Below are 25,910 nucleotides of genomic sequence, written 5' to 3' on the forward strand. Positions count from 1 at the left end.
TCATATTCTTTCTTGTTGTGAATGTTTTACAAGGAGGAACCAAAGATGGAGCTCAGTTGAGCACCACCTAATAACCCATAATTGTCATTGTCTTATACTGTCATCCGCCTGATATGATTTTCTTTCAGAAAAATATTTTATATTTATTTTACAGATGTTTACTTTCTTTGGATAAAAACACGAGAAAACTGGTCGTAATGGGGGAACATTCATTAGAATTGTCGGTAGGTGAAAATAAATCTTTTTTTTATTAACATTTTTTTATTAACATTTTTTTGTTAACATTTTTATTAAAAAAATTTTGTTAACATTTTTTAACATTTTTTATTAACATTTTTTATCAACATTTTTTGTTAACATTTTTTATTAACATTTTTCAACATTTTTTATTAACATTTTTTATCAACATTTTTTGTTAACATTTTTTTATTAACATTTTTCAACATTTTTTATCAACATTTTTTATTAACATTTTTTCTCAACATCTTTTATTAACATTTTTTATTAACATTTTTTATTAACATTTTGTTAACATTTTTTTATTAACATTTGGGTTATTTGGACTACTGTCTCCATTTTGAGTGTTATTCTCACAATATTTTGACTGATGTAACTTCTGAACTTCTTCAAATATATCTTATCAAATTCCGGAATCTGTACGACATTTTGAATGAAACCCTTTATTAAATCCATATAGGTATACCTAAAGACGGTCAGAGGTTAAATTGTCCAAAATATTGACCAGGTAATATTGTCCTGAGTAATTTGCAATTATGTTCTTAATATTGTTTTCACTGAGGATTGAATTTATTTAGCATTTTTTCCTTTCAACATGGATTTTTGTGTATGCTAACCCTAACCCTAACCCCGTCGATTAAATAAAAGTTCTGTTCAATATTTTCAGTTTGTGTATGCTAACCCCTTCGATTAAATAAAAAGTTCTGTTCAATATTTTCAGTTTGTGTATGCTAACCCCGTCGATTAAATAAAAAGTTCTGTTCAATATTTTCAGTTTGACAGAAATATTTCAGAGTTCAACAAGATACTGTTGCGTAGTCACTTGATCAAACGTATATTGTATTGTTGCTGGGTTTGAGTGTGTCAATGTCTAGGGCTGTGACAACAGCATATTCTTTTCATTGTTTTGACTTTTGAGTATATATTTGTTAATATCTTATATGTTTTTATATAGACGGATGTGGTTCTCGGTTGATAAGTGTGTTTAACTGTGTTGGATATATACCCGAGAGTCAAAAGAATGAAAAAAATATGCTGTTGTCACAGCCCTACTAATGTTTATATTGGCTCTTCACTATCTGAACCCAAGTTTTATTTATGAGCTATTTGAGTTCTTTCCATGATCAGAGTGTTCTTATGCAGGTGTATGTGTCATGCATGTATTTGACATACCTTATTTTCAACTACATCATTGATCCTGTGGTCCACCTGGGTTTCATCTGTTCTTGGAGAGGAGGCTGGAACCTGTTTGGACGAATGCATTTCACTCCGAAAACAATGGTTGGTTTTATATTAGTTTTCATTTCACTTTCCAGGTGTCGAACACAGATGAAAATGAAATTGAGTATCTTTTGTTCTGTTGGGTTTTTCTTGGTCTCCAACGTGAGACACGTCATCTCCCTTCCAAGGGAAGGAGAGACAACCGTTAACTCGACCGCTCTTCCTAACATCCAAATTCTAACTTCAACTATTTTCTCAGCTAACTAGAACATGTGACCATATACACATACTTCCGGTCCACTATTTTTAAAGCTTTCGATGAAACTTGTCCATGATATAGCCCGATAATGTTTTGACAACTTTTATCAAAACATCTTCATATCTCATCTCTTGTTTATCACGCCAGTTAGATAAATAGATTGAAATGGATAGTTAGATCGATAGATAGATAGATAGATACAAAGTTAGATAGATAACTAGATCGATAAAAAGATAGATAACAAATATTTTCTTGTGTTCGACCTACTACATAACAATACATCTGAAGAAGGTCAGAGGTTACGTTGAGCGAAATATTGTGAAAATAACATTTAAGATGAGAACTTTGGTTTGAATAATACAAATTACCGATCCTCATCTAAAAAAATTCAGAAACATAAGTTAACATTTGCTTTACTTAGGTTCGTCTACACATAAATAAATCACAAGGCCGCTGGAAAAATGGTGGGATCCTTCTATTGATCCAGTAGATATCTCACTGCTGATGCAATTCTCTATCTATATAAGAGTCAGATATGTCCAAGGATGGAGTACTGTTGCCACATCTGAGCAGGAGCTGCTAGAATGGGCTTGTCTTGCCTTGATAGAGTTTAAAATAGACTTTGTAGCCTCGTAGGAGATGTCCTTTTCTCTTCTCTGCAACCTCTATCTCACAGAAGAGATGTTGCGAATTTGTCTCTGATGTATCGTTATTTTCATGGAAAGTGTTCGACTGAGCTTCAGTCTATGGTCCCCCCTCGCCAAACTTTCACAAGAAACACTCGTTTAGCTGAAAACACTATCAATAATTTCCCCCACTCTTTATCTGTACCTAAACCTAAATGAAGATTCCATGAACAAAGCTTCTTTCTTAGAACTGCACGCCCGTGGAACTGTCTTCCGTTTTCCTGCTTTCCAGCTGACTACAATCTGATTGTCTTCAAGTCCAACGTAAACAAGTTCTTTGATGAGCCGTTCCACTTAAGTTAACAAATTTACCGAATTTCCATTACTAACGATTACTATATTGTCCAATTGTCTACTGTACACTCTAAACCCTTATCCTCGAGTGGTCTCTGGGCCTTGATAATGTAATTATGTAAAAAAAAAAAAAAACTTCAAATCTTCTAATAAATCTGTAAGAACTGTCATGCTTAAATTTGAAATATTGATGGCTAAAATCGTCCACATTTGCTATCACAGTATTTTAAAAAAAAATTTTTCACTCATCTTCATCCCAAACAAGGCATATTGCCACTTGGATGTAAGGGGCTACTAATTGGGACCATACCTAAGATTAACAAGATGTTGATTTACATTACATTTAAACTTCTGCATATCAGTGCAGTCAAGGAAGCAGGTAGCAGGAAAAGAATTCCAAAGTCTAGCTGTTCTAAGTAAGAGGCTGTTAGAGTAAAAATCTGTCTGGCATTTAGGGACCTCAACAGTGAAAGAATGGGATTTTGCTGCTAAATGGGTTTGTCGGGGACATGTACATTGAGGGGGCACAAGGGAAATGAGCTCATCAGAACACATGCCTACGTTTCAAATTACATTTTTAGATGCTTCCGTGTCTATAAGAAAGTGTTAGGTGCAACCTAAAAGAAAATAAGTTGTCTTGGACCATAGAAGAGAGAGTTATTGTCCTTAGGAAAACCAGTTACACCATGGTAGTTTTAGGACAAACAAAATGGCAGTTTGAGAACTAAACAAAATGTGTTTCATATCACAGCAGCTTCTACCTTACTATTTAATCTGTAAGGTGTTGAATAAATCTGTTAAAGTTTATACTTTGTTCTCTGGTTATTTTTGACTTGATATTAAACTGATGTCTATTAAAGATTTTATCCATCAATCTGTCGTGCTTGAGTTTGAAATAGCATTTTCTTTGCAAATAATGTGCATGCATTGTTGATAAGATATGAACGCATGACTAAAAAAGGAGTCAAACGGATAATATGAGTGTTTAGCTGATGAAAGGGCAAATAATGTGAATGTGTGAATGAAAACAGGTTTTGAAACTGCCCGTCCCCCTTAGCAATGCTAATTCAGTATACTTCTGTATTTTCTTCCCAGCATCCTCCAGCTGCAGTCACACAACCACCGAGCCAGTTGATTGGTTCAACTTGCACAACAACCTCATGGTCATCAAGCAACAAAGAATCATTGAAACATCTGCACACTTTACTTCTTTTCAAATACATCCAACCGTACGTTGTCAACAAACTTCTGCCACGGCTACCAGAATTGGACAACTTAGGTAAGTTTTTTTTTCTATATATTTACTAGATTACCTCTCCTAAAACAAGTAAAATTAGTTACACAAACAAAAAAGCGGTACTTATCTAGTTTATGCCCCAACTTCGCTTTGGCATTCTAGCAGCCGACACTCGCTACAATCACAGGCAGGAACTACTTCTCACGACTCGAGATTTGAAATCCATTTTCTCCCTGGCCTATCCAATCACAAGCCAGCTCTCTATCACGTGACAGAGTATATAAAAGGTGAAATCTGAAACTCTCAATCCTCTTTGATCCTGACCCTGCTGGGCAGCGGACATTAACCTGGGGTAAAAGCAACTTGGATGTCTTCAAGTCCAACGTCAACAAATTCCTAATAAACCGCCCCCTTAAGTAAACACTTCATCAAATCTCCACACTAACGTACTGTACTTGCAATAACCCTTATCCCTGAGTGGCTTCCAGGCCTTGATAAGTGGTGACTACCGTTTAAAAAAAAAAAAAGCTCCAGGCTGAACGTGAGTACTGAAAGCTAACAATGGCTCTTTTTAAACTCCCATTTATTTCCACATGCTGTACTCGCACAAACTTTATTTATCATTCTGCAGGACTACTCTTGTCGATACAACGCACCCTCACCCACGACAACATGCAAACGCACTGAAGTTTTTGCTCTTTCTTTCTCCTGTAATTGGCTTCTTTTGCCCCAGCGACTACTAGCTATAAACACGTGTAAACGGAACTGAACTATTCTCTCCTTCAACAAGTCTGCAATATATTCATTCTACCTTTACACAAAAACACTTCAAGCTACTAACCCGTTTCTCTCTTCTACTAACAAAGATAACAAATAAAGTCGTTTATTAACATAGAATGAAACTCCATTTCATTGTCTCATTTCTATAGCATCTTCTGGCAAGTTATATAAACAGCCAGAAGATGCTGAAGACTGGCAAATGGCTAAAATTATTATCTTTAAATGGAAATCGCTCGAGACAAGGTATGAAGGTAAGTTTTAGTGAAAAACATTTTTTTATATATATATATATGTATTTACTAACTAGATTACTCGTCCCAGGACAAGATAAATTAATTACACAAACAGAAAAGTGGTACTTATCTAGTTTACAACCCAACCTCTGGCAACTTCACTTTGGCATCTTCTGGCAGGTTATGTAGGCATCCGGAAGATTCTCAAGCGAAAACTGCTAAATTATTCATTTTTTTTTTAATGGAAATCGATCAAGACAAGGTGTGAAGCCACTTGATGTAAGAAGCAAACAAGAACGAAAGCTGATTATTTCAAAGACAGGGGATGTCTATTAATCTTAGTCTTGAAAAGACCAAGGTTGTAGGTAGAAGGAAAACAGTGAGCAGGAAGAAAGTTCCACAACCGTGCAGTCGTTGGAAAGAAGTTGTTGGAATAGGAAGCTGTATTACAATTAGGTATTAAAACAACAAATTGGTGACAACCTCTAGACCAACAAGTCAAACGGGCTGGAACAAAATTCAAAATGCAGCATTACCCTTCTTTCTCATGCTAAGAATGGTTTTCTATTTAGAAAACCATACGTAAAGAAAGGAAGGAGGATTTCATGTTGACATAGCATGTTGAAAGTTATTTTCGTTTTTAACAAAAATTCTGTTTTTGATTTAATGAATTTCACGTTTTCATTAAAACTTGTCTTCTGACAGCTGATTGGATAATTGCTTCGGTATCTTTTAGCTGCTTACATAACCTGCCGGAAGATACGGGCACAAAGTTGCTGGAAATTAAATCATAAACTGGATAAGTAATAGAAAATATTTGTACTACTTTCTGGTGCATTAGAATGATGCAACCATTTATTTTCCTTACAACAGAATGAATAAGTCTTTCATTTTAAATCTAAGAAATGAGGTGGGGGGGGGGTTCATCTCAAATTTAGATGTTTTTATCCAAACCGTGCTCATTTTTCTCTTCTTTATCACCATTTCCATAAACAGTGCTTGACTGAGCTCCAATCTCTGATTCATCCCTCATTCACAGCAAGAATTCTACTTACTATCACTATTTTAAAGAATTTTTCCATCTTCCTCCATGTGTCTAACAAACGGCACTTCCATGAATAGTTTCTTTTTAGAACTTCCCATCTTTGGAACACATTACCACAGGATTGCTTTCCTATGGCTACAACATGGATATCTTCAAATTCAGTGTCAATAAACACTTGTTATAAATTGTTCTCCTAAGTAATTGAATTTTATTCATTTTCAAGCCTCTCGTAATATTCATTATCATTCAACTGACAATCTACCCATCTCTTTTAACTCTCATCCTTGAGGTCTTTCAACTTTGATAAGTGGTGATACAATAAGTGAAAAAAAAAGCTCAAGGGGTCACTAAAGCATCCATTTTGAAGTAGTGGAAGCCATTAAGAGGCTGTAACGGAAAAACTAAAGGGCCTCTTCTGCAGTGCATCGGAATGAGGTAGAGAAAGGTGGGAAAATTTATTACATTCGAGACGCATTATTTTGAAAGGGGAGAAACCATGAAGTTTCCTGCCTTAATAAACCTGTTCTAAGAAACAATGTGCTTGTGCTGTATTTTTTGTGTTTTTTTTATATGGAAGCCACCACTTATCAAGACTGGAAGCCACTCAGGGATAAGGGTTAGGCGTGTACAGTAATCAATGGGATAGTATCGTAGTAATCGTTAGTATTGGAGATTTGATAAAGTGTCTTACTTAAGGGGGCGGTTCATCAGGAATTTATTTATGTTGGTTGCTTGCTTGCTTTTGTTTTACGGCATATCAACCCTTTTCGGGTTATTTAATGCCGAATCCAAAGATTTTGAAGAAAAGATTTTTAATAGAATATATTTGTTGTTTTCAAGTCGGTTTCTATTTAACCCATAGTTGGAACCCTAACAGGTACTACCACTCCGGGTCAGAGTGGACCTGGGAGCAATGGGAATTAAAGGGTGACTCCACACTCCCCAAAGCCCACAAGCTGGGGCCTCACCACTGGATATAGTTTAAGGTCATATCCAGGACCCCCATTGAGGGACTTTTACCAGTCGGTGTATTCTAATGCCCCACCGACAAGGCCTATTTATGTTGGACTTGAAGACATCCAAGTTGTAATCAGGTGGGAAACAGGCAAATGGAAGAGAGTTCCACTGGTGTGCACTTCTAAGAAAGAAGCTTTGTTCATGGAATCTACGTTTTGGTTTTGGCACAGTTAAAGAGTGGGGAAAATTTTTGGCAGTGGTTTCAGATAGATGGGTGTTTATCGTTTAAGATTGGTGAGTTTTGCTAGATTATGTTGCAAGGTGAGAATCAAGCCACTTTTGAAAATCTAGTTGCTTGTGACGACAAATTTAGCTCCACTTACTACTAATTTTACAAAAATGAATTAAATTTAATAAAAGAAACAGTATTAAATGCAGAATATATAAGCACTGTTTGTATTCCTAATTCCAGTCCCTTTCTCTATAATACCGTTTATATTCTTATAGTTGTTTTAGGCGTTTCAGTTTTAATTGGTTCATTTGAAATTACTTTAAAACAACAGTTATTTCCCTTGATTTTTTTTTAACGGTTTGTTTTAGGAGTTTCAGTTTTAATTGGTTCATAGGAAATTACTTTAAAACAACAGTTATTTCCCTTGATTATTTTTTTTTAATGAAAAAAAAAAAAAAAACATTTTAACGGTTTTACTATTTATATATGGCAAAATAAGACACAATAAATGTGCCACAAAGCACAATTGTTCCTACTGACGCTCTATTCATGTGATATTTAAGCAAAAAAAAATTAAGGCATGATAAATTGCTCCTGCTATTTTGTTTTTTGGAATTTTTTTTTTAATAAAAGTTTTTGTAAAAAAAATAAACAAGTTTTGTTTTTTTTATACTTAAACGAAATGGAAATATTTAATAAAAAAAAAAAAAAATGAGTCAAACATAAAAAGAAAATGTTTTTCCTTTTATGTTAAAAGAAAATAAGGTACCTGTACAGTTTAATCAAGATATTAAAAAATGAAAATATCGAGAAAAAAAAAAAAAAAAGGTTATATTGTACGTATCCGTTATGGAACGAAGTTCTCCAAAAAAAAATTTCACTTAATTTCATTAAGTAGTTTTGTTTCTTTTTACAGCGAAAAACAATTTGTTATGATACCGAGCAAAAGGTTCGATTTTTAGGAAGAAAAGCTAGTAACAAAGATGGGGAGGGAGTATTGGCGCTAATCATGGAGTTATCTCCCCGTGTAGTGTTCAACAACTTCCATAATGGCTGACTTCAACATGCTCTCATAAGAACATGTTTTTCCGCTGTAAAAAATAAACTATTCGATCAAATTAAATGAAATTTTTTTTCTCTGAGATCTTCAGTCCAAAGCGGATATGTACAACATAACCTTTTTCCGATATTTTCATTTTTTAATGTCTTGATTAAACTCTACAAGTACCGAAAATAAATATTTGTTTACTTTTTTAAACATGTAATTATTTATTTATTTTTTTTTTTTTTTTTAGTTTTTTAATAGTAAATGTTTACTAAAAAAAATAACAATGAAAAGTAAATATATCAACAAATTATTTAATTCTCTAAAATCTCGGCCCATTGGTCTGAAAAAAAAAAAAAGAAAAACGTTGTTTATTTTTTTACAAAGATTTTTAGTATAAAAAAAAACAAAAATAACCATCATGCCAGTACATTTAAATTAAAATCAGTTGCTTGTTGTTGTCTTGATCTAAGTATTCCCTGTTTCTCAAATGATGGGCCTAAATATCAAATGATTAGAGAATCAGCAGGAGCAGTTGTCAGGCTTTATCGTACACTTGTCTGGCCTTAATTTGTTGTATATAATTACTAAAACTTACATTTTAATCTGACTTCAGTCATTAATTTGGTTATTGTTGATTCCAAGTAAGTAAATATTACAGTATCTTTTTTTTTTTTACCATAATCTAGCAAAGGTTATACTAAATCAGAATATGTAAGGTTTGTGAGTATATCTTTGATAGTTTGAGTTTTATTTGAACAGATAAACAAAAAAATAACTTTATATAATAGATGGTATTGTTTGTTTGTTTTTTGTTCTTTTTTTCAGAAGTGCGAATCATTTCCTCCATCCGTCAGTGGTTAAATGCCAGACTTGTACACTTCAAACGTTGGGAATCCATCCTGACAACAGTGGAGAAAATGCTGTCTACCATTGAGAACTCCATCACAACATTTGATGAAGATTGCCCCATTTGTGGAGAACATATCCTTTTCTTTATTCACACTTTTCCATTGAATAAGTTATATGTTTAAAAATTTTGAATGTATATATTTACGCAACATAATGTTCAGGGTGTTTGCTAATGCACCAGAAGACCAGAGTTCAATCCTCATTCGCGTCATGCCAAAGATTTAAAAAATAATACTTGATGCCCCCTCAGCACTATAAGGGGAGGATTAAGAGCAAGTGAAGTAATCCTGAAAATGAAGAGGTACCCTCCCCTACATATTGATGTAACAGCAAATGCTGATGTAAAGAAAATGGAGATATGTAAAGTCTACAAAAACAAAAATTTCAAAACCCACTCCAAAAATAATAAAAATTGAAAACACTGTGGATAATGTCTTATGCAGCCATGTTGGGTTTCAGAAAAATCATAAACATATTTTCTAGATTTCATATTTAAAAAAAAAACAATAGAAGTTTGAGAAGAGCCTGTTTCTAAAATATTTGTAGTAAATTATCAGCTGAAAAATCTAATTAAATAGATTCATAAACCAATAAAAAAATGCTACCTACAATGAGATCACATCATTCACCCATTCTTCATGAAATAATTATTCATTTATACCTACAGGCACTAGTGTTTCATGCTTACGCAATTATCAGTGTAGGGTAACAATTTCTGCTGGTCATGAGATTCAAACCCAGCCACAAAGCCACATTTTGCTTCATTTGCTGAGCCTCTATGTCAGGGCCACTAAACAACTGCCACGAGAATGAAGGGAATTAAAAACTATTAATCTCAGAATTCAAGTGAATACAATGACAATCTAGAGTGTCCACACATTGATGCAAGTTAATTGCCTAAGTTATGATTCTGCAGTGCCCATTCTTAAAGGGGCTTGATATATATCTATAATATAAAGCTGAACGTCTGTGTGTGTGTCTAGTCATGAATAGGCTCCTATATGGTTGACTATTATAGAAAACTGATCACATATAATGATAGAAGATGTATGGAAACACAGGAATGGGTATGTTTGATCTGGCATAATGATGGGTCATTAAAATTGTGGGGTCTGTGTACACGCCTGGTCCACAAAGTATGGAAATAAAAAAATTTAAAAAAACGTTTACAAGTGTTTTTGATATAGATGTACATAAGAATACTTTGATAAGTATGTTTTAACTTAAATAGGGATGGTATAATAAAATTGTGGGGTCTGCGTTCACGCCTGGCCTCCATAGAATGGAAATAGGCACAAACTTTAATAAAGACTTTTCATATCTATCTGCATAAGTATACTTTGATAATTATGTTTCAGTTTGAAGAAATATGGTATAATAAAATTATGGGGTGTTCTTTTGCGCCTGACCTTCATAGAATGGAAATATGTCACAAAGTTTAACAAGGTTTTTTTTTAATGTAGATCCACAGAATATTGCGATAAGTGTTTCAATGTGAACAGGTATGGTATAATAAATTATGGGGTTTATCTATTTTATTTTTACTTTCATCATATTTTGCTTTGGTTTTGATACCCCCAAATTCGAAGCTATCTCTTTACAACCCTTCCTTTTCATAACCTATCATACTTTCATAAATCAGAGTCCATTTTCTGTAGGCTGTTTTTGAACCCAATCAACGACGGGTACTTTTGCTAGTATATATATATATATATATATATATATATATGGTAATTCAGCTACACAGAATTTTAAATTTTGTGTAACTTTATTGCCATATATATTTTCAGAACTTACTACAATGTATATATATATATATATATATATATATATATATATATATATACATATATATATACAAAACTTCCTACCTAGCTCTACTCAAGTATTGAGCATTGTTGAAGTAAATACTGAAAATAGCTATGTAAAATTTTGTGCAGTACATGAAATAATAATAATAATAATAATAATAATAAATATGTATGTATTGAAGCTTGGTTGAAGCTTAGATGACAGTTCAGGACCTATCAGGTTGGCAACTCTCTTTTGAACCTTGTCTCGGAGCGAGAGACGAGTAGCAGATGCACCAGCCCTAATATGACCACAATACTCCATACATGGGCGAATGGTGGCCTTTTAGAGGTACACGATACTTTCAGGCATAAGTAACTTTCTAGCATGGTAGAGAGAGCCTACCTTCTTCGCAGCAACCATGGCAATGCTCTTGATGTATCTGTTCCAACTCATGTTCCCTGTGAACGTTAAGCCGAGGAGTTTGAACAAAGTACTTTCAAGTAATGTATTTTTAGCCATAGCTATTGGTGTTATTATTATTGGTGCTATGATAGGTCAGTGAGTGAGACAAAGATTGTTCAAGCAATGTATAGAAAAGCTCAATCATGTTACGGTTATCAGCACAAATAGTGATAACTTTAATGTCAAAGTAGAGTATGTTGGGAATCTACACTAAGCCTCTTGCTTTTTGTTTGTGTCTTAGAAGCATTGTCCAGAAAGTTTCGAGCAGGTTGTCCAGAACAGATGTTTTCTGCTGATGATTTAGTACTTGCTTGCAAAACGAATAAACGTTTGCTTGTTAAGTTGAAGATTTAATGGGATGTGTCGGTCGGCATTAACCCTATTTGGGTTTAACCGGCTTCCTCCGAAGGAAGAAGTTTCATGGGAATATGAAATTCACAAGCGGCCCCCCAGTCGCATGTATATCCCTGTTAGAGGGGATGACGATGTTAGGTTTTTGCAACTTTTTGCAGGGAGGTGTCGACATCCTCCTGCATACAGCGCCTGGAATTCCCAAATTTGTCACCCATTTTAGTAATGACCAGGCTCAATGCTCCTTAACTTTGTTGATCTGACGATGTCAGTATGATTATGCCGTACTATTTAATTTGGAGGGATGATATGCAAAGTAAAGACCTGAGAATGAATGTTGCCAAAACTAAAATAATAATCAGTGGTTGCCCTCAGAAAGACGAGAGTTTTTCCACGGAGTTTGCTGAAAGGGGATTACTATTTAAATCCTTCCCACTGCCAGAGGGTGTGAAACAAGATCGGAAGGTAGGAATTCAAAAACTAGCATCTAAGAGGCAGACCACTCTGGCCTACAAAATTGCCTAAGCAGCCTCGTCAACATTAGAAACAAACTAGACCCTTCTCAGATAAAGCCTGGTAGGGTAGATTTCCTTGGACTGTGCAGAACCATATGCAAGCTCAACAGAGAAAAGGGTACTTATGCACTTTTATTACCGTGCTGAAGTAATAACGTTATTTAGAAAGCCATTCTTAACATGGGGAGGGTGTTTTGTAATTATTCTGTACTTTCACCTAACAATTTAATAAAAAGAAGATATCGTAAAACTCGAATTTAACTTCAAAATACCATTTTAAATAAATAGCACGGTAACAAAAATGCATAAGCACCAAAAAAAAGCCACCTTATTCAAATGGCCCTGACTAGGTCGGACTGAGTGTCATGGATGTATCCTTGATTTTCATACTACAATATATATAATGTAATACAATTGATCACACACACCCTAAAATGTTAAGAAGTGAAATAAAAAAAAGGGAAATGGTTGATTAGTAGAACGAAAGTCTAAAAAGTGAGGTTAGTGAAAAGACAATCGGGGAAAAAGTGATCCACCAAGGCGCACAAAAGATATCTGAAATAGGATAGCTAATCAAGGGGTTGAGTAATTCGTCAAAGGCTTCCTATGAACGTTCCTCCATCCCCGTTCAGTGCCAAGATCCCTGACAATGTAAGGAAATGATTCATCAGCAGAGTAAAAGTCTTGTAAGTAAAATGAGCAAAAAAAAAAAAAGATGAGGTGGATGTGATACTCTGGACATCCCCCTCCCCCTTCCAACCCACACACAGTGTTAGGAAGTGATTCACATAAGAGGAAAAAGAAGAAATAGTTGATCAACAGAACAAAAGTATAGGAAGTGATGGTTAGTAGAAAGACAATAAGGAAGAAGTGGTTCACAAAGACAATCAAAAGGTGTTTGAAAATTGGATAGTTAATCAAGGTGTGGCGGTGATTTGGACAAAGGACTGGACATAGAGGTATTTAGAGTTAGTTTATGGACGGTTGAGAGCCGAAAGTGTAACAACAGTTTTCAGTTTGTGACGGTTGATGGCAGATTGCGGTTTGGACCAGATTTGGAGAGCTTTAGGAGACGGAGGTGAACTGAAATAAACCAATGACAAAGAGTCTTTGACAGATGATTAAAATGTAGACATTAGCATTTAGAGGTTTGATGATGTGACGCACATGGATATCTGCAGAATGTGCCAGAATCTTTTTGTTTCTCTGGAGGTTGTTCTTTTTTTTTTTTTTTTTTTGAGCCAGTGTTCCTACCCTCGGCAATCACTAATGTGAGAAATGATGACATGGCCACAATGAGAAATTTGGAGTCGGCAATTGTTATTGAACGAGAGCACATGGTTGTACAATAATACCTAGATTCTTTTTCTTCATCTGAAATCAATATTTTCTTTAACCTTTCAACTCCTTGAAGACACCGAAGTTATGCTGGTTTCTTGTGTAAATAGTCACAAATTTGGTAAGTATTCAGTTTGATATGTTGTCTAATAATAATAATGTTTTTGTTATCAATAATAAAATGTCTCAAGTTAAAAAAGATTTCCATAAAAAATCATTTTTAATAATCAATAATTATAAAAATAATTGTTGGTCCCTGACAAAAGGAGAGTGGACCTGTAAATTCATCCTTTTTTAAATTTTGCACAAACATTAAACATGATATGAGTAAAAAAAGTAACAGAACGGATTTTCTGGGAAAACTCCGGTTGCCCCCCTAGGGTTGCCTTTTGGGTTAAAAGGCTAAAATTAACACTTTTGTGCTTATTAAAAAAAAATTGATGCCTTGGATTTTTATAAAACTTTTTGAAAAGTTGTAGCTAACTGATTTCTATATAATTTTGTTTGTCTATACTTCGCAATAACTCTTGGGTGTGCCCAAGGGCTCTTTTAGGAGTAATAAAAACACTCCATTTTTGGGACTATTTTACCATATTTGTCCAAAATTTTCTGTGTATGTCTATTTAGCAGTTTTGCATGGTGCTAAACTCAAATTTAAATATGTTAAGGCCTTGGGGACTTTTGGGGCTAAATGGGGGAGTGGGGCAGGGCAATTAATGGACTTAGTCATTTCTTTTTTTGCATGGTACAGAACTCAAATTTACATATGTTATGGCCTAAAACTTCACCGTTTGTTCACTTTCACCAGGATTTGACGTTCCCTGGGTACTTTTGGGGTTAAATGGGAGGGAGGGGCAAATGCTGAACTTAGTCATTTTTTATGCCTCGTTCACTGTGCACTCACAGGGGACCATGCATGCTTCACTTGTCTATATTTGCATCTAATCTTCTATGTAGTAATGTTAAATTTTTTCCCCCGTAAATTTAGTCACCATAGAACTCTAAACACGGGCACTATATATAATTCCAATATGGTCACGCTTCCTGTCAATAACTAATGCATATTTCTGGAAATTATCAGCCAGTTTCATTCAAGTTCAGAATTTTCTACATTAGTTCTTACTTAGCTGACTCTCACAAAAAATTAATACTGAGAGGAATTCAGCAGCTGCATAACTTTCGCTTCCCTTATTTTGTCTTTTAGTCCTCACATTCCAGGTATGATGTTTCTGACAAAGATGAAAGATTTACTGTTTCTGGATCAAAATCTATTCCATCCAACACTTATTATTGGCAAGTTTTTGAGTAGTATTTTTGAATTTTTATTTAGCTCCTTACATCAAGTGGCTTAATGCCTTATCTAGAGCAATTTCAGTTGCCCACACTGAGAATTAAACCATCAATCTTTAGAAGAATATCACTTTTGCAATAGATTTTTTCCAAGTACTCTAACCACTGCACCATGGATCCTTGCGAAAGCATAAAATTGTAAATTACTTAGGACTTCTATCCAAACATGACTGACGGAGAAAGAGCATGCTACCCCTTTGAATCAAGTAGAGGGTTCCGTTCGAAATTCTGTCCAGATTCCCGAGTTTGACAAGATATACCTAAAAAAGGTCAGAGATTACATTGACCAAAATGTTGTGAAAATGACAAGATGAGAACAGTAGTCCAAAGAATCCAAATAATATAAATAACCAATTCTCATCTCAAAAATTCAGAAACTTGAAAAAAAAAATCACAAGCAATGAAGGAAATAGATAAGCAGACATAGTAAGCCAGAAAGAATTAGTCGAGGTAAGTGAGATACATACGCACAAGCTTTTGATGACAAGCTATGACAACCACGGACACACACCTACACTAGTGGGTACTTGTGCATTTAACGAACCAGACGTAACTCAACATTTGCTTGTGTGGCTTCCTTCCACATTCGCTCCACATGATTTGTGGTTGCCTGTGCTACGGGATCAACAAAATTAAGGCTGTGGTTCACTGTCAAATGGTGATACCCCTCTCCTCCCACTTTGTTATAAGCCCTCCAACGACCGTGGTCCCTGGCAAAATGTATTTTTTTTATTAGTGGAAGGAGCGTTCCTATTTGATACAGTGACCAAGAAACCCTCCTTTTCGGCGGGGTCGTATCCACCGAAGACCCAGACCGGTGTCAGAAGTCTGCCAACGTTGTGTTTTCTGCGGTTAAAAACAGATTCGTCGATTTCTGGGCCTCCAATCTGCTGGCGATTCCTGAGAAAATCTGCATATATCGCGCAGAAAAATTTTTCCAGTCCACAATTGTGTGGCGAGAACGTAACCCACATTCTCGATGGAGATTTTTTGTCGAGGCCATCTCGAACGCCCATAAATATATTAGCTTTATGATACATGCGATAGTTAGTTTCGATTTTTCAAAAAAGGTCCCAGTCCTGATGGAGGTCCAACGGCGGCATTTCACATTTCGACACCGCCAAACGTACCCGTCGGAAAGGCTTGTTCTCTTGGCAAGTAAGCAATCCTGGCCGCAGTGGAAACACCTTTTCGCTTCTGCCAACAATTTACGTTGCTGTAAAAGTTTAGTACAGCCTTTGGGGTTTGGAGCTGGTTCACAAGATTTGTAATATTCATATTTTTCATCGCTTCTTTTTACAAAACTTTTTTTCACCTTCTTCAATTCAGCGTTTCTTACATTTTAACATTCTTCCAATTGATAGCGAAATTCTCGTCTGCTCGCTCAGTTTTATCTGGCTGTTGACGTCATGCGCCGGACAAAGCCGAGCAAATGTTGAGTTATGTCTGGTTCGTTAAATGCACAAGTACCCACTAGCGAATCGGATATTAACCAAATGAATTTTCATCACAACATGTTTGGGAAGTTAAAAATAAAAGAAAAGTATATAACTTGTTTAGTTTAATCAAGGCATTAAAAAATTAAAATATTGAAAAAAAAAATTATATTGTATGTACTCATTATGGAATAAAGTTTTCATACAAAAAAAAAAATCATTTAATTTGATCGATAAGTTTGTTTTTGGTAATTGTCTGTATTTTTGAGATGAGGTGTTTTCATTGATTGAGATTGTCGGACTGACTTCCTCATCTTGGTTGTTATTGTCACAATGTTTCGGCCGTTTTGCCCTCCGGCCTTCGTCAGGTGTTTTGTATCCAACTGGGACTCCAGACGTTGTATCAAAGTTTACAGTTACCCAAAAGTGCTGAGTTCAATCCTGAACGAAGGCAGTGAAAAAAAGTAACATTCAAAATAGAGAATCAGCAACTATGTCCCAAAGCCTAGCTGGAGTCCGAACACGGTACCCCCGTAATAATAATAAAGGGTTGGGTTCGAGACTCCTAACAAACGGTTCCCCAGTTCGATACAAAAAAACACCTGATAAAGGCCGGAGGGCAAAACGGCCGAAACGTTGTGACAATAACAACCAAGATGAGGAAGCCAGTCCGACAATCTCAATCAAGTTTGTTTTTTTTTGCAGAGGAAAATCAAACTTTAATGAGATCGATCGTGTCGTGGCCATCTTGTTTATTTCGTGAATGAGGAGGGGGCAGGGGAGATAACTCCAATCACTGCTTAAAGATTCTCAAAATTTGATGAGATTATTTTGAAACATAGGCAGAGAAAATACCTACATAAATATTTTAGTTTTTTTTCACTTATTTTAAAGAGTTTTTTTCTTTCCTTTTTTCATTTTGTCTTTTGTTAATCACTTTTTCGTTTAAAGGCACACCCCTACTCATCCATGAAATAGGTAAAATTGCCCAACATGGTCGATATCATTAAAATTTGGGTACTTGTACAGTTTAGTCAAGACATTAAAAAATGAAAATATCGGAAAAAGGTTATATTTCACATATCCGTTATGGAACAAAGTTCTCCAAAAAAAATTTCGCTTAATTTCATCAAGTAGTTTTTATTTTTTTTTTTTACAGCGAAAAAACAATTTGTTATGATACCGAGCAAAAGCTTTGATTTTTAGGAAGAAAAGATAGAATTAAAGATGGGGAGGAAGTATCAGCGCTTTACATGGAGTTATCTCCCCGTGGCGTGTTCAGCAAATTTCATAATGGCTGACTCCAACGCGCTCTCATAAGAACGTGTTTTTCCGCTGTAAAAAAACAAACTGCTCAGTCAAATTAAATGAAATTTTTTTGGGAGATCTTCAGTCCAAAACAGATACGTACAATATAACCTTTTTTCCATATTTTCATTTTTTTTAATATCTTGATTAAACTGTACAAGTATCAAAATTTGATTTTCCTCTGTAAAAAAAAAAAAAAAAAAAATACTTGATCAAAGTGATATTTTTTTGAATGAAAACCTTATTCCATAACAAGTATGTACAATATAATTTTAATATTTTCATTTTTTAATGTTTTGATTAAACCAAGCAAATAAGTTTTAAACTATTTCTTTCTGTGTGTTTTGCTTTTAACATTCCCTCAGAAGGTGCTATGATGACTGGATGAACACCTTAACAACAATAGAATCTACAAAAACTCACTTTCGATTCAAGATGCATTCATTCTTTTTTGTAGAAACATAACGTATGTACGCACATAAGTAGAGATATCAATATCGATATATAGGCTGTAACTGTTTCCCTCTCTGATTTTTTTTTCCAGGCCGTTGCTGCAAATCTTTCTTACCATGTAAAGACATCCCCTACCGTAGATGTTCCTTGTGTAGCAGTGTTGCTCAGCCGTTACACATAATTCGAAGTAAGTCGTGTATATATTGTTGCATCGTTTTTGCTTTTGTAAGTCTGCCATATGAGTGTGTCCACCATCTTTAATTAATATTGTGTGGCACGTTTTTTTTTTTTAAATTCACGACCCCCCCCCCATCCCAATTTTTAAGTGTCTATTAAAAAGTAAATACTTAATTTAGTAACCCGAAAGTAAATAATTAACTTACTCACAAATTGAAGAGAAAAGGTCAATACATAATATATTCAAATTTAAAAAAAAAAAAGACATAGTGTTCTTCTAGAATTTTACCTGTAAAGTTTGAAGTTTAAAACCTTTTTTTTAAACCACATTATTTGTTTTTTCTTTTTTCTTTTTTTAATGGAACCTTGGTCCTTGCTCCTTTAATTGAAAAAAAAAATTAGGGCTTGAATTACATTTTTCGAGGAGTTATAAGCTTGGAAAGACAGGGGGTCGAATAATTCACGCCTCCCATTTTGTAAATGTCTAATAATAATTAATTTAGACTCGCTTAAGTACATAATTATTTACTCACAAATTGAAGAGAAAAGGTCAATACATAATATATTCAAATTTAAAACAAAAAGAACATATTGTTCTTGTAGAATTTTACCTGTAAAGTCCGAAGTTTAAAACCTTTTTAAAAAAAAACACGTTTTTTTTTTTTTTTTTTTTAATGAAATCTTGGTCCTTGCTTCTTTAATTGAAAAAAAAAATTAGGGCTTGAATTGCATTTTTCGAGGAGTTATAAGCTTGGAAAGATGGGGTGGAATTATTCGCTATTTTCACGAAATTTCTGACACTGCTAGTGTAGCACTAATCAGTTTCTTTGCTTTCTTTCTCTCATGCCTTTATCTCCCCTGTGCATGTACTTTTTTTTATTATGTTTTTTTTTAATCATTTTATTTGTTTTATTTAATAATCATTGAAAAGTTTTTCCAGTCTTAATTTAATTAAGAATTATTGGAATTATTTTATTTTTAAGAGGTGGGTGTAGTTTGCTTGAAGCATTGTATAGTATGTAGTTAAATAGAATTGTAGAAGGCGGTACAATGCAGAAGTAACGGAAAGACACAGGCTGAAGCAGGTGAGAAATTTATTAATACAACTTATAAGTACATGTATACATATTCATATTTCATATACGCAGTATATTTATATTTGCACAGTGGTTACCTGGGAAAGTCGGTCTGGTGGTATGTCCGTGTAATATAATATTTCGAGAAAGATCTCTTTGTTAAAACCCTAACCATATACTACCCACAAGTCCCGAGCGATGATTTGCTGCGGTATAGTTACTGCTTACAACAACACGTTTGTCAAAGTCAAGTAAATATCTGATGAAGAGATCTTTCTCAAAATATTATATTACACGGACATACCACCAGACCGACTTTCCCAGGTAACCACTGTGCAAATATAAATATACTGCGTATATGAAATATGAATATGTATACATGTATTTATAAGTTGTATTAATAAATTTCTCACCTGCTTCAGCCTGTATCTTTCCATTACTTCTGCATTGTACCGCCTTCTACAATTCTATTTAACAATTTTTATTTATTTATTTATTTATTTTTTTTTTAAGAATTATTGAAAACACTTTTTATAAATTTTTTAAAAACTATTTTGAGAATATTATGTATTGGATATGTTTTTTTTTTATGAGGTTTGAAATTTTCTTATTTTGATTTCAATAATTTAATTTTTATACTTTCATAAACGTATATTTATTATATAATTCAAATAAAAAACTTATTTTTAAAAATTAAAGCAAACATCTTTATAATTTCATAAACATTTCTTATAAAATTTCAAATAAAATAAAAACTTTTATTTTTTAATTTTGTTAGTAAAAAATGCAAAAAAAGATTGTGTTATTTTTATCTGTATTATTTTATTTATTTTTTATTGTATATTTTTATTTATTTTTTATTGTATATTTTTCCATAATGTCCTTTTCTTATACTTTATTTCAATAAATCTTTCACAATAGAAATACTGAAGAAAAATAAAAGTGAAGGAACTGATTTGTCTTGTCACTGCTTCCGGTAGCAGCCATGCTGGAAGTTAGGAAGTACGTTAGCTGACTATAACCGTAAAATGCAACAGAGCAAAAAATCATGGTACAGTTCTTTATTAATAAAAAAGTCTGACCATTTTCTTGAACCATGGCACCAAATTGCCATTGACATGTCCCCTCTCTGCTAGCTCTTTCTCATAGAGGAGGCATTGCGAGCCTCTCCCTGCTCTATCATTATTTTCGTGGCAGGTTCTCAACTAAGCTTCACTCTATGGTTCCTCCAAGTAAGTCATTCACAGTAAACACTCGACTAGCTACAACCACTACAAGCAATTGCCCCTACTTTCTATCCGTGTCTAAATCCAAGTGAAATTTTCATGAGCAGAATTTTTTTGTTTTTCTTAAATTGCTTGTCTGAAACACAATACCATGGAGTTGCTCCCCAGCTGAATATAACATGGCCGTTTTCAAGTTCAACGTAAACAGGTTCATGATAAGCCGTCCTAGAAAATAAATTAACTTATTCAGTTTTCACCATCATTGTACCTCTGAGCAATTATATTTTAACTCATATTTATACTTGTTGCAATATTTTTGCTATAATGAGATATTTATATATGTAATTACTGCCCACCTCGGCAAGATGTGGCACAAGGTCAAAAAGTCGGGATGTCCAATCAGCACCCCTGGCTTAGCAAAAATTGTCTGGACATCCCCATCAGTATTCCCCGGTGGGGGCGCTTCAAGCAACAAGCGATAAACTTGCCCCAACTGAAAGCCAGGTGGCAACGCCTGGGAGAGTGCACGTCCTAGGTAATACCCAGTCAGTGTACCTCAGTCCAACAGGTACTAGGTCAGTTCCTGGTTGCACACCTGTCAGACTGTTTGTCAAGAACGTATTTTTGATTGATACTTTTCTACCCAGTTTCCAAGCAACTGAAGCAGCAAAGAAACTCTTCCCCACAATTCCAAAGAATATTATAGGGGTATGATTACAAAAAATTCAAAGGTTCGATTTATACACAGTGGTGATAAGAATTGACCAATGGGATGGGACCATGCTCTGACACCAACCAATCAGAAACTGGAATCGTTCCATAAAATATACCGCATTTAGAATTTCTGCACATCTTCATATGGAAAGGAACTTTGATCTTTGTCTGCAAGCTTTTACAATTCAAGACTTCTTCGGAATGATACTGCCATTTTGTTTGGAATGACATTTCTCTTCTAAAACTGAAAAGACGTACAACTCAAAAATACTAGCGATGGTACCTGTTAATATTTAACATCTAGTGAATAAATAAAAAGGCAACTCTGAGTTGGTAAACTTGCAAATAACTAATCTCTAATAATGTGGTCATAGTTATATAAGTGAAAGTTATTGGCCTTGTGGAGATCAGTTACACCATGACAGTTTGAGAGGTAAACAAAATGTGTCTCATATTACAGACTTTAATCATCATGCATCCAGCAGCTTCAACCTTACCATTTAATCTGTAAGTTGTTGAATAAATCAGGCAAATTCAATCTAAAAATAATAGTTATTTCTTTTGGACTAAAGAAAGAAGAGTTATCGTCTCTGGAAAAGAGCAGATCTGCCATGACAGTTTGAGAGTTAAACAAAATGTGTCTCATATCACAGACTTAAAGCATCACACATCCAACAGCTTCTATCTTACCGTTTAATCTTTAATAATATTTAACATGGGTAGGTACATCTTCTTCAGGTATCAAGTCTGTTATTGCAGACATCGATGATCATGGCTCTCTACAGTCTTTCTAATGAGATCTATAGTAGTGTTTCCAGTGACTCTGTTGAGACTGTCAGTGAACTTTGTTGTCTTCCTTTGCTCTTTTTTTCAGCAATTTTTTTTTTATTATTTTTTTTTTTATTTAACATCAAGCTTTTTTCCAAGCTGTCCACCCACATTAAATGGCCAAAGAACTTTAACTGTCTGGCATGGATGGTACTGAGTAATGATCTGTTGTACTCTTACACATGACTTCTTCATTTGTCTTCCTTTCTGTCCATGAGATTCATAGAATTCTCCTTAAAAATCATATCTCTGCTGCTTCTGAATGACTTTCATCCGCCTTTGTTACTATCCAACATTTGCAACCGTAAAGGAGAATTGACCAGATTCTGATTTTTGTGTTCAATTTTATGTTAGGTACATCTAGTGAGTAAATAAAAAGGCAACTCTGAAGAAGGACTAAAGTTAGAAGAAAAATCAAAAAGCTTCCATGTATGTACTGGATACCTAAAATGCATAAAAGCCCAGTTAGCGCAAGGTTTATTGTTGCCTCAAAGACTTGCATAACCAAACCTTCAAGTAAAGCTATATCTAAAGAATAAAAGCAAAATCTCTAGCGACTATGATTTTAGTATGTTATACACCAACAATTCCACACAAAGAAATTATAAAAAACATTAAACAATACTGTAGATCTAGCTTTTGAAGGTGGTGATGTTAAATATATAGATTTTTCAAACTCTAAAGCTTTCTGTTGTAAAAATAAAAAACAGCAAAACTAGTGTTTCCAAACGTATTTAGATACAGTTAGAGAACCACATAGTCTATATAAAAACATATAAGATATTAACGAATATATACTCAAGAGTGAAAACAATGAAAAGAATATGCTGTTGTCACAAACAGCAGAACTAGTGTTTCCAAACGTATTTTAATAAGTAATCCTTTATGATGTGTTCATAGTAATATAAATGAAAGTTTAATGTTTCTAATCATTTAATACTTTTTGTCCTTTTTTTTTTTCTTTTTAAACTTGCAGATGTTTCTGGATTATGCACATCGGATCCACATTTTTGCAGTTTATGTGAGGATTCACTTTGCGGGACGCAACATATGTATCTCGTTTCAGTGTCTGATGAAAATGATCCCAGCAAATTTCTTTGATGGGCTCCCATATCTTTTGGACCAATGTGTGAATGAGAGAGAGAGAGATAGGGGTAGAGAGAGAAAGAGAGAGAGTGAGTGAGTGAGTCAAATGAAATATGAATATAATCATATATATACTCTTATATATATATATATATATATATATATATATATATATTTATATAAATGGCATATTTCATTAAATAGACGTCTTCTTTTGCCTATTAATTCTATTTTCGATCCTTTCCAACTTCCAAATAACAGTCTTCACTTCTGGCGGGAACTGGCTGATGTAATCCTATATTATACTTATCATAAGCCGAGTACTTTCCAATCCTTCAGGAGTCATCGTCAGGGATAAATTAATCTAGTACTCAAACTTATGATAAATATGGTGATTACATCAGCCAGAAGTGAAGACTGTTATTCGGAAGTTGGAAAGGATCGAAAATAGAAATAATCGACAAAAACGTCTATTTTATGTTTTTATGTAACGAAATATGCCATAGAGAAAAAATGCTGCCTAAAAAAAAAAAATATATATATATATATATATATATACTTAGCCATCTTCATCTTCGTTTATATAATTTCAATAAGGTAATACTTCTCATCTTCTGTTTGTTGCAAAATTTATAATTGAAAGCAAAAAATTACAACTCATTTATAAACTGAAATAAAACTGTTATTTTTATTTTTGTTGTGTTTTTAAATTTTTATTAACAACTGGCTAAAGTATCTGTGTCGGGTTTCTCAAACCTTCTGCATTAGTTTTATTATTTCTGTATGACAAATTAAAACACAACAAACACATAACAAAACATGAGAACTAACTGCTGCTTTTCTATACATGTAATTTAGACACGTCATTCGGGCAACCTGTGACGCACGATCACTAGTTATTGATGATTCAAGCAACAATATTAAGCATTAAAAATTAGATGAAATGGAATCTATTTTTGGCAAAAACCTTTAGATATTTCCGGACAATAACTTGATTTTTTTTTTTTTTAACCTGCAAAAAAAAAAAAAAAAAATTGAATTTATTTTAACACAATAACAAATCTACAAAAAATAAAATTAGTCTTTACCATAATTTTCTGGGATTCTTATGTCAAGAACCAGAAACGATTGATTTTAAGTTAGACAAGCATAATTCATATTATTTGCATTCTTTGGACTACTGTTCTCATCTTGAATGTCATTTTTCACGTTTCAGTCGATGTAATCTCTGACCTTCTTCAAGGACTTGTGGTGCAGTGGTTAGAGTAGTTGGAAAAATCAGTTATAAAAGTGATATTCTCTTGAAGGTTAAAGGTTCAATTCTCAATATGGGCGATCAAAAAATAAAATTGGGAATTACTGGCTGACAGAACAAGAGCATGCTACCTTCATGAAGTAAATAAAGAGTTCCGTTCGAAATTCCGTCCAAATTTCTGAGTTCCACAGAAATGTTCACGAATTCGACAAAATACACCTGGAGAAGGTTGGAGGCTGTATCAACCGAAATGTTGTGAAAATGTCATTTGATGTTGTGAAAATGACATTTTATGTTGTGAAAATGTCATTTGATGTTGTGAAAATGACACTTGAGTGTCAGAGAACAGTAATTTGCAGAATCCAAATAATACGAATAACCAATCCTCATCTCAAAAATTCAGAAATGTAAGACTAGTATGATGTTTTTCATTAAATGTTTTTGTTGTTTTTGTTATTGTGCCTTAATTTGTACATAAATAGTACCCCCCTTTCCTTGTCATTATGTCGACTCCACTGAAAAAAAAAAGGTTTTATTTCAAATTGTAATTCTTCTTTTTGTGTGTTTGAAGCATGTATTCAAATGACAAGGTGACCCACTTCTTTAAACAGTTCATTTCGTTTGTATTATTTGCACTATGATGTAATGTCTGACCTGCCTCGGATCTATCTTATCAGACACTGATGCAGATAGAGCTTTGCCTGTATTTTTTTTATGTATTTCTTCTCGTCTGATGGGGAAAAGACCAAAGATTATTTCAAGAATGCAGAAGTTGGCAATAAAACCTTAGCATCTGATTTTGATAGGAAATACAATGGTTTCCAGACATTTCTGACATATTGTTCTTGCAGATTCTCATATCATTCCAACTGAAGGGTCAGTTAGGTTTGTGTGGTTCTTAGAGACAAATGGAAACTTTTTTTGTTGGACTCTGATATCTGCTCAGTATTTCAAATGGAACCCTTTCTGTAATCTACGAAGATAGCTTGTTCTAATTCTAACATCCATGACCGGCTAAATAATTCGCAATCGTATTTGTAACATTGCTCGCACTGAGGATTGAACCATCAACCTCCAGAAGAGTGTCACTTACAACTGAATTTTTACCTAATGCTTTATCTGTTACATGATGAGTCCTTGTGTTTTATTATCATTTAACACTGTAAGATCATTTGAGCTGCACTATAAAGAGCAAACAAGGCAGTGCTACATAGTGTAATCCTTGGCTCCACATTTGCAGATGGTAGGGTTAGTTTTGTAGCCCAATCTAGCCATAGTAGCTTTTTGATCAAGCACTTGTACCCCCTCAACGTGAATACCTACGACAAACCCGACAAGCAGCTAAATCCCACCCCTTCACTGTAGAGATCCCTAGGTGTAAGAAAGCCTTCTACTCCAATAGT

General features: G+C 34.1%; 1 protein-coding gene across 1 annotated transcript in view; it reads left to right on the forward strand.

The window, feature by feature from the left end:
* Window positions 1-23,943, forward strand: part of LOC145297744 (general transcription factor 3C polypeptide 4-like) — an 88,868-nt gene extending 64,925 nt beyond the window's left edge. Inside the window, exons 15-20 of the mRNA XM_080143968.1 lie at window positions 155-224; window positions 3,793-3,976; window positions 9,055-9,207; window positions 13,663-13,719; window positions 18,237-18,332; window positions 23,143-23,943. Of these exons, the coding sequence (XP_080000094.1) occupies window positions 155-224; window positions 3,793-3,976; window positions 9,055-9,207; window positions 13,663-13,719; window positions 18,237-18,332; window positions 23,143-23,267 (685 nt within the window). The 3' untranslated portion in view covers window positions 23,268-23,943. The remainder of the gene's footprint in view (window positions 1-154; window positions 225-3,792; window positions 3,977-9,054; window positions 9,208-13,662; window positions 13,720-18,236; window positions 18,333-23,142) is intronic.
* Window positions 23,944-25,910: the final 1,967 nt, after the last annotated feature.

This window comes from Euprymna scolopes, chromosome 18, assembly GCF_053919585.1.
Source record: "Euprymna scolopes isolate OS-2025 chromosome 18, ASM5391958v1, whole genome shotgun sequence".
Taxonomy (NCBI): domain Eukaryota; kingdom Metazoa; phylum Mollusca; class Cephalopoda; order Sepiida; family Sepiolidae; genus Euprymna; species Euprymna scolopes.